The sequence below is a fragment of the Streptopelia decaocto genome (assembly GCF_964273445.1).
Source record: "Streptopelia decaocto genome assembly, chromosome: 5".
Taxonomy (NCBI): Eukaryota; Metazoa; Chordata; class Aves; order Columbiformes; family Columbidae; genus Streptopelia; species Streptopelia decaocto.
Window position 1 is genome coordinate 34,961,083 of NC_138659.1, and position 16,406 is coordinate 34,977,488.

At 48.6% G+C, this 16,406-nt stretch overlaps 1 protein-coding gene across 7 annotated transcripts in view; it reads right to left on the reverse strand.

Annotated features, from left to right (window-relative positions):
- ASCC1 (activating signal cointegrator 1 complex subunit 1) overlaps nucleotides 1-16,406 on the reverse strand; it is a 36,833-nt gene that overhangs the window by 20,017 nt on the left and 410 nt on the right. For 3 of the 7 annotated variants that reach the window (XM_082054299.1, XM_082054300.1, XM_082054295.1), the window contains exons 2-7: nucleotides 14,871-14,992; nucleotides 13,569-13,668; nucleotides 12,661-12,758; nucleotides 11,165-11,343; nucleotides 4,221-4,357; nucleotides 2,065-2,184 (exon numbers count right to left, since the gene is read on the reverse strand). In XM_082054299.1, the coding sequence (XP_081910425.1) occupies nucleotides 2,065-2,184; nucleotides 4,221-4,357; nucleotides 11,165-11,343; nucleotides 12,661-12,758; nucleotides 13,569-13,668; nucleotides 14,871-14,979 (743 nt within the window). In that variant the 5' untranslated portion in view covers nucleotides 14,980-14,992. Of the gene's footprint in view, nucleotides 1-2,064; nucleotides 2,185-4,220; nucleotides 4,358-11,164; nucleotides 11,344-11,745; nucleotides 11,949-12,660; nucleotides 12,759-13,568; nucleotides 13,669-14,870; nucleotides 14,993-15,737; nucleotides 16,101-16,144; nucleotides 16,385-16,406 lie in introns of those variants that run through there. The other 4 variants (XM_082054297.1, XM_082054296.1, XM_082054298.1 and 1 more) reach the window with 4 other exon arrangements.

Below are 16,406 nucleotides of genomic sequence, written 5' to 3' on the forward strand. Positions count from 1 at the left end.
CTAGAAAGACGTCTTGCATGAGACAGGAAGGCACACTCCTCTGAAACGTGGGCTGCAGCAGCCCGATCCAGCGCAGCGAACCACGTGGCTGCCGCTCTCCTCCAGTATTGGCCTTGCGGCTGAGAAACTCTGCTTCCTACCTGCTTTCCCCATTTCCCTGAGCAAAGCACAGCAGGTTTTAGCTGGCAAGAGGTGCAGGGAGCTGCTTAGTGAGCAGTTTAGCGATGATCCATCTAGCAGACCAGAAAATGAAGCAGTTTTCTGGAGGAATCACCATTTGTTCCCTCCTTATAATCACCATTTGTCCAACACTGTGTCTGCTGGAATCTCAAAGGAAGCGAAAGAAGCTTTCACTGCTCTCCATCAACACAAAAGTATCTTCTTTCCTCTCTGCAAAGCTAAATGTTTGCTTGCTAACACTTAAAAGAACTATATTAGGGGAGAAGCGCCAGATGAATTAATTCGCAGGTGAAGGCAGGACTGGCCTGGGCCAAGGATAATTTCTCAGCCCTCTCTGAGCACGCTGCTATGCAAAAAGCAAAAAGGTGTTGCGGAAAAGAAGCCTGACAGCCTCCGGGTGCCACGCAAAGCACGAGATCTGCGTTTGGCCAAAACCTCAGCTAACAGACTGTCCACTTCCAGCCCTACTTACACTCTACAGGATTTCTCTACCTCAGGTCACAGACTTATCTTCAGATGCACGCGGACTTGCAAGCACTGCACTTTGGAGCTGACCCAGAGCTCGAGAATCGGGAGAGAAGAGGCCCACACCTCAGCTCTCACATCTGAAGGTGCGGATACTTTCCACAGCAAACCCACCGAAGGGCATTGGGGTCATCCAGTGTCCGCCTCCATCTTTCTGAGCGCTTCTGCCTCCTTTCTCCCTGCACTGCTCTTCTGTCTCCTGGCTGATCTCTAGCTTGTCCTGGTTCTCTACCCGCCCATTTGTTTTATCTCGCCTCTTTCAGTGACTTCAAAGTGGAAAAGCTGAGAAGAGGAAAAGATTTCAGTTCCTCTTGCCTCCCAGCAATTCTAACATTTTCATTTTCCCACCCATTTCCTTATCCCATTTCCTATCTCTTACTTCAACGCAGCCTCCAAAGAGCTGCTTTAAGCAGGGGGCCCCCTTGTCTTCTCCGCCCTTGGGGAAAGGAGATGCTAGAACGTGTCCTTTCTCCCCTCAGGCAGTCCCTGCTCACAGCCTCCTTGCTCCACCTGCACTGCTCCGCGCTCCCTGCTACCTCCTGCTGTCCTCTAGTAATGGGAGCAGGCGCAAAAAGGCAGCACTGCCAGAAAAAGAGAGGGCTGCTCCCCTGCCCAATTCAGCATCCAGCTCACAACCAGCAGCATGGAGCACAACAGCTCTTACGCTTCTCCAGTCTTCCAGAGAGCACCAAGAGGAAAGGCGGTGCTGCCACTGGTGACGTACTTGTTAAAACGAGATGGAGAAAGGTTGTCCAGACACTGGCACGTCTGCTGTTTGTAGAGCTAAAGCCATCGGCCACAGTGGCGAACGGCACACACGCACACACCGACACCAACCAGCTTCAAAATCCCACAGCAGCAGCTCAGAAGATGGCTACGTCACACCCAGGCTGCTTACGGACACAAAAACCAACTCTGCAAGCAAGTCATGCTTTACTGACGATCTTCTGGTGTAACTGGGTTTGAAGAATAATTAAGTGCTGCAGAATATGCCAGGCTGTCCAAATGAATCTGGATTGCAGGTTGGGAACTAGACAGCAGAGGCCAACTTGTCCTGCCTTCTAAGTCATCTCAGGAGTATCTCCTTGGCCATCTTATCACCACACCAGCCGTGACACCATTATTCAACCTGACAGACTGCTAGAGAAACAAATGACATCTTTCAGCCGCACCACCAGTGACTGATTTAAAGAGCAAACACACCACTGCCTTAACCGGTTTAGGAAGCAAGAATGACTTTATCTTCCTGACTGCTGGCTCAAGGACTGCCAGTGGTTCCCACCGGCATCAGACGGCAGAGGGATCTGCTGGCGCGCCGCTGTTGTTGAGGAAGGGAAGAAAGGAGCGCAGAGGGCTCACCTGTCCGAGCCATCCTTCATGCGCACTTTGGCGTAAAGGACGTCCATCACGGCGGGGTCATCGTTCATGTATTCCACTCCTGCCACCTCCACGGTCAGGGGCTTGCCTCCGGCAATTTGGCTAAAAGGCAAGAAACTCCGTATGTTAAAAAGCAAAACGTCGCACCTGCTTTTGAAATACAACTCATGCACACCCTAAAAATTTGATTTAACTAGGGGAATGACATAAACCACATTTTTTTGCTAAAGATTAACACAAATTTGAGGTTAAGCAGGGCTTACATGTTATACAGACTGCATGGGGCTGTGAAGTCCACTGAGTTCTTCTCTCTCCTTTATCTTTCAGGTTGTTTGCACTGAAAAAACCCAAAGACAAGAAAGGCTCCCTAATTCTAAAGCTCAAAAGTCTACAGCTGCTATTGTCTCATCATCTGAAGAAATACTGTAAAAACATTTAAATTCATATGTTCAGTGTTTTAGACACACATTAAGTCAACTTGTCAGTGTTCGCAGGCCATCTCAATGTGGAGATCTCCATTTACATTCCACAAACCCCATCAGCAATGAAACAGCCCAAGTTCTCATTGCAGAGCAGCTCCTGTCTTCCCTGTGAAGAAAGCAATCGTGACACAACATCTCCAGCTTGTTCATTTTTGCTGGGAAAAGCACTCGATACAGAATGCTGCTTTAAGTACATCTCAACATCCACTTACTAATGCTGGAAGTAAATAGAGCTGTTTGAAAATCTGCTTCAGCTACTTGTGCAGGATGGCGAAACAGAAAACGTGTGCGGGGTATAATACGCACTCCCACACCTGCAAACACGCTGTGAAGCGCGCCTGCTCCCAAACACGCCGCTGTCTCGTTTAACACCGAGGAACGTACAGGCAACGCAAGTGAACAATGTGAGTGTGACTCTCCTCTAACCTTGCTCAAGAAACCGCCTTTGAGATTCTCAGCAAAGCTTTCCAGGTGGAATTAAGGACGGCGTGATTTCCCCTTCCAGTGTGTTCACTGGGAGGAAAACAGCACAAGCGGACTGTCGTGCACATCACACCGAGCGCTTCGGGACAAAAGGGTCAAAAAGGGCACATCTAACTTCACGTGGCATTGCCTGCATTTAGAAGCATAAATGAACCCTAATGAAGGTTTATGTGGGTGGAGGGGAGTCTAAATTAGTTTTCAAAGTATATTTAATCAAATGTGGCAGGGGAAATAACCCAAAGGTTACAGTCAAGTGTTGATTTCCCTTCCACTAAAGGAAATGGAGAGTTAAAACTCTTCTCTGCAGCAGTTCAATCCACGTAAGAGGAAGCCGGCCCTTTCCAAATATTGTGGGCAGAGCCTTCCCCTGGAAATGCACTTGCAGTTCTGTTCAACAGCTCAACAACTGGAGCCAGCATTTTAAAGACAGAGGTATTATGAATTTTGGCCATGCATTAATTCCCACAGATATCAGCTGGCACAGCATGGCTAATTCTCCATGTACTGAGGCTAAAAACAAATAAATATCAAGGATCTGTTCTACATGTGCACAGGCTTTGCAGAAGTAAATGAATAAACCAATCCCTCAGGCCATCTCCAATTTCTAAGCTGAATGGAGATAAGTTAATGACGGTGTCGTTCGACCACATTTACAGTTAAAGCCCCAACATCTGCAGCTGCGTGTTAACGGGCAGCGAGAAACCCTCGGTCCTGGAGCAGCGCTGAGCTGAACGTTTCAGATCCATGGCTCACATGGCTGACGCTGGCTTCCCTGCACACAGCTCCTCGCATCCAGAAATGCATGTCAAGGACAGCTCAGCATCTGCTCCGAGGCGGGAGGGAACACACGAAGGTAACGGAGCTCAAACCCTCCTCTGCAGCAGGCAGCCAGCAGCAAAAATCGCTCGCCCAAAAATAACAGGGAGGCATGCGAGGAAAAGAAATGAGTAGAGCAGGTTTTCAGGGAATGCTGAGGGTTTGAGCTGAGAGATGCTGTTAGAATCTCGGTGATTTCGACTGCTCCCATTTGAAATGTTTCAGCCTTTTTCTACATTTCTACAGTTGAGATAGACTCCTGAGGTGCTTTTCTCTCTGCTGTCCCTTGTCAAAGACAGCTTGCTGCTTTCCCCCCACTCATGCCCTTGGCGATAACAGCCCTTTTTTACCACTTACTCTACAAAGTCCTCTTTGCATCGCTGTAGGAGGTCACACGCTTTCCGGATCTCTTGTTCGTTCAGAAGTACCAGTGTCCCGAGAGTCAGGTGAAGCTTTGCGGGGTTCTGGAACAGGCTGCTGCTGACCCCGTGATCCTACAAATCAGTCAATCAATCAGTCAATCGATCATATATAAGTGTCTTATCCACACACACAAACCCCTCTCCATCAGGGGGATAAATACTACAGAGAACAGCTACCAAGCCGCTGGCACCAAACGTTTCATCTCTGCATCACTGACCGCATTGGTAGTGACTCAAAGTCGAAATGAGAACCAAAATTCCACAGGCTTTGCGAGCAAGCAGGCTCAGCCCGGCAAGCCAAGCGCAGCCCCCCAGCGCACACGCTCCCTGCCTGGCTTTATTAGGACGGGCTCTAACTCAGGACCTGGGAACAGCAGCACTCACTCGCACGGGATTTTGAGAGGAGACTTCCAGAGCTGTCCCAGCGGTGCCTGCTGTCAGCAGCAAACTCAACACAAGTCAACACAGATTTAAAACTTCAGTGAAGTCCATGTCTTATGCAATAAAGCCGGAATCAGCTGTAGTGACAAGCTCTGAGCGCTCTCTAAATCCTGTCTAAACACAGGTTGCACCTCACAACGCAAGCACGGCTAATACAAGCCCTGATAATTACATTTTTCTTGTTCTCATGTGCCCTGTAGTTTGCTGAGATGAATTAAGTTTAAATTCCCTTTATAAGAAGAGCTACGTGTTGTTGCTGGGGAAGAGCTGTTCCCAGGTGGAGCAGCGGTTACATTCAGCTTTAAAAACCACACTCTTTTGTTCTACGATATTTATAAAAATACCTCAAGGATGGTTAACACACCCATATTAAAACAATTATTTCAACATAGTGGCCATTTCCCATTGGCGCATTAAATGACCTCAATTTTTAACTCCAGAAGAAGCCAACACCACTTGCCAGGCCACTGAAGCCTTTCTCTGCCCAAAAGCAGCCCCGCTGAGAATGACAGCTCTCAAGTTTCTAGCTGCGCTTCAGAGTTTGAAACAATACCTTTCAGGTGTTCAAACACTGCAGTATCTCAGCCCGTCAGAGTTTAATGCCCCACATCCCACTCAGCATTTTTCATGTCTAATGACAACATCCATACTCTTCTTTACAGCCGTGCTTATAGGCTGGACTAGAGATGAGCCAGCCTGCAACACAGAGGCCAAGCGCTTGCCATAGGCTGGCAAAGCGCGGTGGTCCCCGGCGTGTACGTACCTCCCACCGCTGCTAATTACTTTATTGCTGACTGAAACCCCAAATTGCACTGTGCTAGTCATAGCAGAGCAGGTTGCAAACCTCAGCACGGTGCAGCAGCCCGAAACAAGCACAGACTAAGGCTGTCAGGCTCATCAGGAGCAGAGGAAAGAGGGACGGCTCGGTCTTGCTTCTCCCCACCTTCCCCTGTCTGCGGTAAAAGTGTTTTGCCTTCCTTGAATTCATGCTGCTGTTAACGTGCATGACAGGGCATGATTTGTCTCTGTCAGCCTTTTTTTCTCCAATGGTATCCATAGCCAGAGGATATTTGGCCCATCACAAAGCAATAACTTGGGCAACAGAAACTGGGAGAAAGCTGGATTTATCCTTGCCGGGGACAGCCAGCCGATGTCACTCCCACAGTGTGCACAGATGACGTACAGTAACAAGAAACTAGTTTGCAGGTCAGAAAGCAAAAGCCCTACCCTCATTTTCTGCCCCAGCACAATTCGTTCTGTTAAACATCAATCTGTCCCCAAAGCGGCGTTTCCTACTGAGCTTTCCAACACCTCAGTGTGGGCTGAGAGTTGACAAAGCGACGGCAAGTCACCTCCACAAGCCACGCTACCACTGCTGGGGGAGATTAGCAGGGAAGAAGAGCGCACAGTGAGCAGGTCGAGACCTACATCATCTTCCTGGTTTACTCCCTAGTATTTCAGCCAGCTCCTAAAAACCCTGCTGACACCCTTACTCTTTCACAGGCCAGCAGATCCCGCTTCTCCCACGCACCAAATCGATGCTACATCAGAGGTAGCTCTCCCTGGAACAAGCAATGTTTCTGTGGGCACCTTAGCAGCCTTTCATGGCTGGATGCTGCTCGCCGAGACACAAAAAAGCTTGAACCCACTTATTCTAATCCCAGATTGAAGATACGCTCCCAGCAACCGCTGTGTGGGCTCACGGGAAGCTGTCCTGTCCGCTGGTATCAGTCCTCTGCAACCTGAGCAGCGGGGCCAGACAGCAGCAACACAGAGCCCAGAAATATGTGTTGATAAGGAAAAAACATCTCCTGGTCCACAGAGAATGACCCCAAGAGACATAATGCTGTCAACATTCTGATTTTGGGGCTTTATGAATGTCCTCAAAAAGAACCATCTCAAGGCAAGCAACAACTACCAAAGTGAGATTCAGCATCAGAGATGGGCAGAAGAACCCACTGGGATCCACGCTCTCCGAGTGCCCCTCAGCGACAAGCTCCTCTGTCACCTGTTTTATCCTCTGTCACCAGTTTCCTTGCCTGTTCCGGTTGAAGGTGGACACTCCTCATAGCAAAAGCGGCAGTGGCTTGTGGCAAGTGGGGGCTTCCAGCCCTAATGAAAGCAGAGCCCCAGATTTGGCGAGGCAAGGTGCTGCAGCAGGGAATGCCCACTTTCTACAGGGGAATCTGAAAGCGGCGTATCTGCAGGACCTCGCTGGCAGACATACTGGCTCTGTTGTCTCTAAAACTGCACTGTTCAAACTTGGGTTCCCTAAGGATGTACTCAGAGGCAGAAGAACATCCCCTTTGCGCACCATCCATATGTGATGACTGTCCACTTTAGCTTATGCCTTCCCCTGACACTGCCCTGTCATAGTCAAAAAAGACCAACTCCTTTCCACTCCGCCTTAAAAATGCATTTTTTTTCCTCCCTTCTGCTACTTAGTCTTCTACCTTTGCTCTCCTCCTTTAGAAGGAACACAGAAAGGGCTTTATCCGGTCTTCACCTCTCTTGGCAAAGCTCAAGCACATTGTTAATCCAAATCTAAGACCCTGTAGCAGAGAAACCACAGATCACAAGACACTTAAGGCCTCCTACACGACAAGGCAAAGGATCAAACTCCTTAGCTCTTCCTCCCTGGCTGCATCCTCTCTACTATCTTAAGAGCTTCCAATATTTGCAGACAGCTTTATGGTTTTGTGTTTTCTCTTTTTTGGTTGTTTTCTCTTAATAGTAGGGTACTACATGCCCGTTACATGCCCTCTCCACCCCAATCCACAAACAAAGGAGCGAGCCAGAAAAGCAGCGTTTCCTCAGGACTGACTGAAGAGCTGCAGGCTGAAAAACCCCTCCCATTTTCTGTCCCTTCCACTCCGAGATATAATATCTCATTAGCGATGTTTGATATTTACAGGTTGCCATGTATTACAGCAATCACATTTATTCTCCGTGCTACATGTGCAGCCTGTTAGAAGTCTGCAAATGCTGCGCTTGCACGGCTCTGAAAGACCCAACTGTGATTTTTCACGGCAATAATACTGCAAAGACTCTTCCCTTTTCCACCTGCATTCCCAGACAGACATTTCAGTTCTCCTCGCTGACACCTCCGTGACTGGGCAAGGAGACTTCCAAGGTCATGCAGTCATCTGGACCTCCCACTGCACCACGGCAGTAATGAGCCTGGCCAGGTGAGACACCTTCCTGTATTTATATTAAATTAGCCTCAAAAGAGTCTCCCCTCGGCCCTGCTTCATCTCCTGGCAGCCCTGAGCACAGAACAGCGCGAATGACACCTGAAGTGTTCCATATTTCAACACTAGGTTCATCTTATAAAAGGTCTTAAAGATGCACCAAGAGAAAAAAGAGAAAGCATATACCCACCAACAAAACCCTATGCTATAAAATATAAATGAATGGTCGTCATGGTAACCGCTTCAGAGAGAAATAGAGCCCCTCACAAATGCTCAATGGCCAGAAGAAATCCTCACACACGCACACCTGGTCCTTTCCCTTCCTTACCGTTATTAGCGAGCCCCATTCAAAGGCTGGAGTTTACCTAATTCTGCAATGTTTCGCACCAGCAAATTGCAAGAGGAAGCAGAGCGCGCTGCTTCTGTCACTGAAACCTACCCAGATTTCTCCAAGTATCCCAAGAAATCCCATTGCTTTGGACAAATCTGTAAGCGCTCTCATTGCTCTGTGAGGCACAGTTTTGAATTACTGTTTTTCATTACCCATGTGCTTTCTAGCAGACCCTGCTGTGAGATAAAGTGGTATTAGAGTGGCATTACCGGCTGGTGGAGTGATTGAGAGACATACAGGGCTGCAATATACTCCTTGAACTAACAAGCAGCAATATATCTAGAAACCCTTTTGCTAATACCAGGAGAAGCAAGGGCAGAAGAATAAAGCACCATATATTCCTAGGCTATACACATGCAAACCTCCAAATACCTATTACTGACCGAATTCTACATTTTGAAATAAAACCAGGAGCTCTAGAGCTGATGTAAGCAGCACTGGGAACATTTCAGTCCCTCCTGAGACACACAGGGCACCAAGCAGAGCAAACACAACCCCGCAGGTTCCAGGTCAGGGCAACTTGCACCCACGCAGCGTGCAGAGCAGGAATTACAGCCCCAGACCTTCTGCCTCCACCCCTGTGGATGTGTCCTGATGTAGGGCAGCTTCACCTGGCACCATTTTGGGCGATGTCCGAAAGCACCTCGATGACTGAGCAGCAACAAAAGGCACACGGGGCCTTGAGTGCCGCGTTCTCTTGGAGGTTTTGCTGGTACTGGTGTCAGGAGGATTCTGAGCACAGTTCAAGTCTGAGGTTACCGAAAGGCAGAAGTAGCTGTTGGGCTGAAACGTGTCCCCACATGCACACCCATACTGCAGGATCCCTGACCGTGATGCAGAGCCTTACAGGGCTCAGTGCTGTCCAGATACACGACAAAAATGGTGGAAGAGACAGGAGGTCACGCAAGAGGAGGAAAAATTAACATGGCTAGCCTGGTTAGCAGTGGTCTCAGCACTCCTCTCACCATGTTTGGCTTTCTGCAGCTTTCTAGGAGAAGGAGCATGTGAAGATTTGCAGATGTTCCCAGGTGGCTCCTTCTGAATGTGACTGACAGCACTGGGGAAAGTAGCAAGATAAATTTATGAACATGTTTCTAAGTGGATGGCAGACCACCCTGTCTACCCAGGGATGCAAACGGACACTTTGGAGTGAGCAAGAGACAAACGGTGTGAGCGAGACACACCAGGAGGGGTCTGGAGAGCAAGTAAGATCACCAGCCAAGGCTGGGACAATGGGGGGGCTACGGAGATGCAACCAAACCAGCAGGGAGGAAAATTCAGTGCTCTGCAAGAAGAGCTTGTGTTCCGTGAGGCCACTGTGCTGCAGAACTGCGGCCAGAGCCCCGTGCTCAAGTTACCAGCCCCTAGAAAAGCTGCTTCTCTCTGGTACCTTTGGTGTGTCCCCACGCAGGGACTGGAACTAGAAACCGACAGAGGGAGCCAGGCCACCGCTGACGCCACCACTCTGTCCCAGCCAACACTTTCTCAGGCTAACGCTTCCATCCCCCTGTCTTCAGGGCTTGTCTTTAACAAAGGTAAGCTTTAATAAAGGTAGCTGCCGCTGGCTAACGGGGACAGATACACAATTGAGCCAGTGATATCCTCCTAGCCTGAGGAAAGGGTGCTGATGGCATTGCACTGGTTGCTAATCACCGGATTTATTGGCTGGTTTCAGTTGTATTTAATGTCAGGTGGAAATCTGAGTGACAGAAAGTTCCTAAGATGTCACTGAAACAGGCAGCTGCGTGGAGAAGAGGGACTTGGATCAGAACTGCCAGGAAAGACAGGACTGCAAAGCCAGCTCAGCACAGCTCTTAGACACAACTAACATGCGAGCAACCACGAAAACTTGAGCCAGAGCTCCTGGCTCCCCAGATATCAGATAATTCACACCCACAGCGTGAACACATAGGAAATGAAGCTTCTTAAGCCGTGCTCCCTGCAAGATTCTATTTTCTCCTTTGAAAGGCACAAGCAGAAGTGACGGACAGGAAGGGAAGAATATCAGCTGCGTGTATGCCATCTAACCTGCAGTGGCCGCAACGAGGAACTCTTCTCTCCCACCTAGAAAGGTCCTGCCAGCGGGCTCGGAGGACACGGCAATTTAATAATGCCATTCCCTCTCCTCAGCACATGGCCCTGCGCATTGACACACTAAAATAAACCAGGGAATACGTAGATTTCACTTCATTCTGTTCCTCATTTCCCTATTTCCTGCTGCTCTCAGCGCAAGATCTGATGGCAAGTAGGAGGGACTGTCAGCACAAAGTCTCTTGGGGAAGAAGGGAAGCAATTAGATTTGCAGCATGGCTTGTGCTACCCAGTCATTCCTCGCTCAGCTACAGTAATGACACCCATCTCGTCTCATCTCATCTCCCTCCAGTGTCAGGAACCAAAAGAAAAGTGAAATAGAAGCAGCAGCAAACTTGTGAATTCCTACCTGGTTTCACGGTTATGTAGAAATCAAATAAAATGTACAAAAGGTCCACTACATTATTTAGTGGCTTTCCCATTAAAAACAAAACAAAAAGACACACCGAAAAAACCACACCAAACCCCAACCCTATTTTGAATGTTAGATATACTCCCACCTAGGAAAAATCTCTAAGGAGAACAAAATATTTTACTAACATTTTACTAAGTAAGCCGTTCCACATTCCAGAAGACTTCACAATAGCACTCAACAAATTCACAGCAGATCCGCCAACTTAAGTAAAAGGCCTGTTAAAAAGACATTTCTAGGAAACAGAATAGAATACAGCCTTCAAAGCGAACACCAAAGAGCTACCTCAATAAATGAAGAGGCACTCTGCGGAAGGGCTTCCACTTGATTCTAACTCTCACGTGGATGCTTACCTTCGAGCATTTCTCCAACACTTCCTCCTTGAACTGCAGGAACCTCTCCTGGAGGGCGGGCTGGGTGAGAGCGAAGGAGAGGAAGTGTGTGAAGGGCTGCTTCTTGCGGAAGCTGTCCAGGAGAACGTCGATCCGCGTGCGGGCGGAGGCGACACCGCTGCGGTGCTGCCCTGTGATCACTACAAGGGAACGAAGCAATAAAGGTAGGAATATTTCCCCCAGGAGGTGCTGGGTGGGAGTTAGAGAAAACTGCACATCAGCACCTTTCTATTGTTAGCCCCAGGCTCGCTGAGGAAGTGAGAGGAATTAAAACCCCCAACCACACACAGGGAAATCTCGCCAGACTCCCTGCTTGACTTAAAATGCCTGGCGCGGCCGTGCTTTTCTCTGTACAAACAAGATGATGCCATCCAAAGTACCTCTCTGCTCTTAAGAAAGTCAGCTCTGAGTGTCTGAAAAACAATAACTACGTCTATCACTTCAGCTGCTCTTCGGCTTTCTAGAGCATTATTTCAAGTTTTCATAAAGGCAACCAAAGTGAAAGAGAAAAGAAAATCTATCAAAGATGAAGATGGACTTACATCGTTTGTGCAAGCACTTCAAGGCATCAAACAGAGAACACTTGAGCTTGAAAGGAAAGAACCACAAGGAGCAAAATTTTCTCAGCCTCCTATTATTACACATTTTCAACATCTCTCGGTGTTCCTAATAGTCCTTCACGGTTCTCAGGAAGGAGTCAAGACCCACTTCTTGAGAAGTACTGCCACGTTCCCGTGCAGCGCGACAGCTGGATCCCCTGGCACTTACTCCCCATAAATCTGTCGCTAATGTAACCGTACACCGTGCCAGTTATCCCCGGAGTGTGCGTAAGGGGGCTCTGGACAGCCGCTCGGGCAGAAATCCGCACAGGTCAGCCCTATGAGCAACACCTCCTTTCTTTTTAAGTCGCTGAGAAGGATGCGATGAGAAGGAACGTATGGTCCAAAAAACCCGCTCGCACTATCAGGATCGAGTGACGACATCAGAAAGGCAGCAGCATCAACTAAACGCTTCTCATATTAAAGCAGATGCTGAAGTTTGTTTCGTGTATAAACATACAACACAGTAACTTCTGTGTGTATATTACATTACATTACATATTACAGTTCCTTATTAATGGAAATGGGATTATTTTAAAAAGCAAAACAAAAATAATCTAACACATTCAGGCCCAAAGTTCTCAAGCCAGACATTTAAGGGCCAGAAGTGGTACTATTCATAGGCTTAAAATACTTTTTTTTCCCAAAAAAACCTTACACTGCTTATAAGGATTTATAGACAGAAAAAATACACTTAGAAGAACAGTGAAGTGATTTTTACAGGGCCATAAAGTGAGTCAGTGCCATGTCAGAAGCAGGAATTAAAGGAAAAACATGTCCTAGCCCCCCTCCCTGCTCACGTGGTGTCTGTGCTAGAGCCTGTGAGGGAACAGCCATTTTATGCGTGTTAAAACTCACCAATTTCTCCTTCCACCCCAGGCTTGGGAATGCTGATGGAGGTTCGAGTCTCTGTTTCCAATCTCTTCTTGGTCTCCCCTTTCTTGCCAATGATGTACCTGGAGGTATAAAAGTACAAGAGTGTCGCTCACACTATGTCACTGGGCCGCTCTTCATTAAGTGTGTCCCGCCAGCAGATTAATGGTGACCCAGACAGCCACGTCCCCCCAAATCCCGAATCTCTGTGCGTGACCTGCCCAGGACCACAGGATGATGTTGAGCTGTGGCTCACAACTGGTTTAGGTTAAAATAAATCAGCTCTGCCCAGAACATCCCACTACAGCTTATTCGCCAGCTGGGTTATCGCTTTTTCCCATTACTGCAGCTTTTTCTACGTTTTGCTTTGCTCCAGGTAGCCATTTGCCAGCATCCAAACACACAAAAGAACACCTTTCCTTCTCTACGTTTCAGTAAAACTATTCAACCAATAAAACTGTCAAGAATAACTAGATAAGAGCTTTGAACGCTACAGGCTTCCCGGTGAACATCGGCTCGGAGTCAATAGTCAATGCCAGCCATGCGTGCTTTCTCTCCAAGATTTCACTAACTCCCCCTGCCAGGCTGGCCCCAGTTCTTCCTCCCTTTCTCCCACCCTCCCTGATGCTTTTATGTTCAAGGGAATAGATGCTCAAACACTCTCCTGCCAGCAAGAAAGCACCACCTGCTGTCTCAGTCACAGGGAAGCTCGGAGTCAAGCGGGGCACAACTGCACTAGAAAGGCATCGCCAATTTTCCCCTCTGAAATGCTAAAATCACGGAGAACATTTTGGAGACCCGGCACTCAGCCCGACCTCAAAAAACCACATTCTGCGCTCAACCGCTTCCTCAGCTGGTGGCAACTCAAATAAACCAGAAACACACAGGCTCACTTGTAAAACGGGCTGGGAACCTCCACGCGGCACTGGAAGCCGTTCTCAGTCTCTTCCAGCACAAAGGTATCACAGGGTTCGTCTGCGCAGTCACCAGGGCCTAGCAGAGAAACAAATCAAAATCAACAGACCTTGGACAACCCTTGTAAAGCTTGGCAGCGCTTTATGTAGGACAATAGTCTCACAGCTGCCTTCTCCCAAGGTTAAATTAAGGAAGAAACAGACTCCCCTCCATTGCAGCTAATGCTTTTTATTTCACCTTACTACCAGCTCAAGAAAACATAATGATCGCTTTCAGGTCCTCCGGGGGCGGGAGGCAGAGGAAAGTAGTAGTTACAGCCCAGGTTTCCTCTCAGCTGGAAGTTGCGCAGTGGGACTGGTCTCTTCTCCAGCCCATTCAGAGACCCAAGCAGGAATTTAGGGTGACAGAAGGACACAAATAAAAGGTAAGGATAGGTTTGGTTCAAGGGTTCGGCGTTTCGGAAACACGGAGAATTCTCACACCCTCAGCACAGGGGAATGGATGCACCGTTCACCCGTGGGCTGTGCACTCGTGCCTGTTAGGACCAAAGACGACTTCCAGAAAGAAGCTGCGGTTCCTGTCTCCCCTCCAACACCTACCGGGTGAATCTGGGTGGCAAACAGCTTATTAAAGCTTTGTTCAGTCCACTGACAGGCAGGGTGGAGGGAGAAACAGGACACAACAGCCACAACCCTTTCCATTGGAGAAATAACAGCCGAGCTTTTCCGTGCCCACAATTCATACAAAACTACAACAAACACGCAGGCAGAAAGATAAAGTAACTACATCAGAACAGGAAGAATTTTGCTCCCCAAATAGGAAGCACTTTCTAAAAGTCACATAATAAGAGGCCAATTCTTCAAGTGGGAAACATTGCAAGGACAAAGGATCGCCAGCTTCCACTCCCGGCATGTCTGCAAATAATCACACTACCGAAAAGAGAGGCATTGCAGGAACCTGGGGAAAACACGTCTAAGGAGCTCGTTTTTCTCCCTCTTTACTGGAGATCTTTCACAGTCAGCAAACATAACTGACAGTCAGCAGCAGAGTCACCCAAATCCACACCAGGTAACTGGGATTCCATCCACTCTTGGGTCAGCAGGATCCCTGAGACCAACGCAAAGCATTTCTCTCCCTCTTGAACACCTCACAGGCGAGTCCTTGTGCATATAAAGACATCGGAAACAACACCAAGAGCTCTCTGGGTCCCCAGTGTCAACGCTTTCACCTGTAGCACGTCCCATCAGCACCACGGTCGCCCGTCACGCAGCAGTCTTTACCTGCAAAGAAATCCTGCTCCTCCTCGTGCTGGTACGGCTGCTCTTGAATGAGATTCTTCCTGTACACTCGCCCCTCGATCCTTATCAGGGTGGGCCGCAGAACATCCATCCTGCTCCTCCTCCTGATGCAAAAGCAAAGACAACTTTGCAAACCGATGCTGAGGTAAATTCTGAGATTTCTTCGTGGATAATTTGTAAGAGGCGTCAGGGGAGCTTGGAGGGGCTGAGCAGTTAAGGGAGAAGTCTGTGCCTCCAGATGAGCAATAACTCCTCCTGTATAGAATCACAGAATCAATCCCAGAATGTGAGGGGTTGGAGGGACCTGGAAAGCTCATCCAGTGCAGTCCCCCCATGGAGCAGGAACACCCAGATGAGGTTACACAGGAAGGTGTCCAGGCGGGTTGGAATGTCTGCAGAGAAGGAGACTCCACAACCCCCCTGGGCAGCCTGGGCCAGGCTCTGCCACCCTCACCGGGAACAAGTTTGTTCTCAAATTTAAGTGGAACCTTCTGTGTTCCAGTCTGTACCCGTTACCCCTTGTCCTGTCACTAGTTGTCACCAAGAAGAGCCTGGCTCCATCCTCCTGACACTCCCCCTTTCCATCTTGATCCCCATGAATGAGTCACCCCTCAGTGTCCTCTTGTCCAGCTCCAGAGCCCCAGCTCCCTCAGCCTTTCCTCACACGGGAGATGCTCCACTCCCTTCAGCATCTTGGTGGCTGCGCTGGACTCTCTCCAGCAGTTCCCTGTCCTGCTGGAACTGAGGGGCCACAACTGGACACAATATTCCACATGAGAGACTCCAGAAAGGTGACACCTTCTCAAACTTTACATCACTCATTCAAAGACTAATTTTATAAGAACTTACAAATATACTCCTTGGCAGCTCGTAAAGCACAACCAAGTAAAACCTGGAAATTTAAGTGACGTTATCAAACTCACTGTGGCCTCAATCAATCTGCCTTTTTAGCACCATTCAGGGTTCCAAAAGGTTTAATCTTGTCATTTTCCACAGCTGCAAACCGAGGAGACCCCAGACCAAAACACGGGTCATCCTCCACTGGCTTCTCCAAGGAGCTTTTTGAAAGTAAACAGTTTCTGTGTTTACTGAAATTAACATGGGATATGGCAGTTTGCCTTGTTTCTAGCGCAGAAATCTGTAGGCTAGAAAGCAAAGTCTCCAGCAAACAGTTCACCTTTGTCAGAAGGGGCACCCGTCCGCTGCCACAACCTGACAGGAAAACATGGAAAGCTCGCCTTTGAAGATGAACTTACGCTAAACTGGGTTTATTCTGTGCAGTCACCTGAAGTCCGGAAGATGAAAACCCCACCTTCCAAACCTGAGCTCACATCTAAACAAAAGGGCATTTCTGCAGCTGAAGGGGAGCGCCGAGGTGAACCACGCACAGCGGAACACACCACAGCAAACCCGCAGCGCTGTTGATTTTGTTTTTGTTTCCACTCGGGCTTGCTTTTTGTTTTGTAAATCGCAGAGCTGCTGCCGTTGCCCCTCGCAGCCGCAGAACCCCCGGCCCGC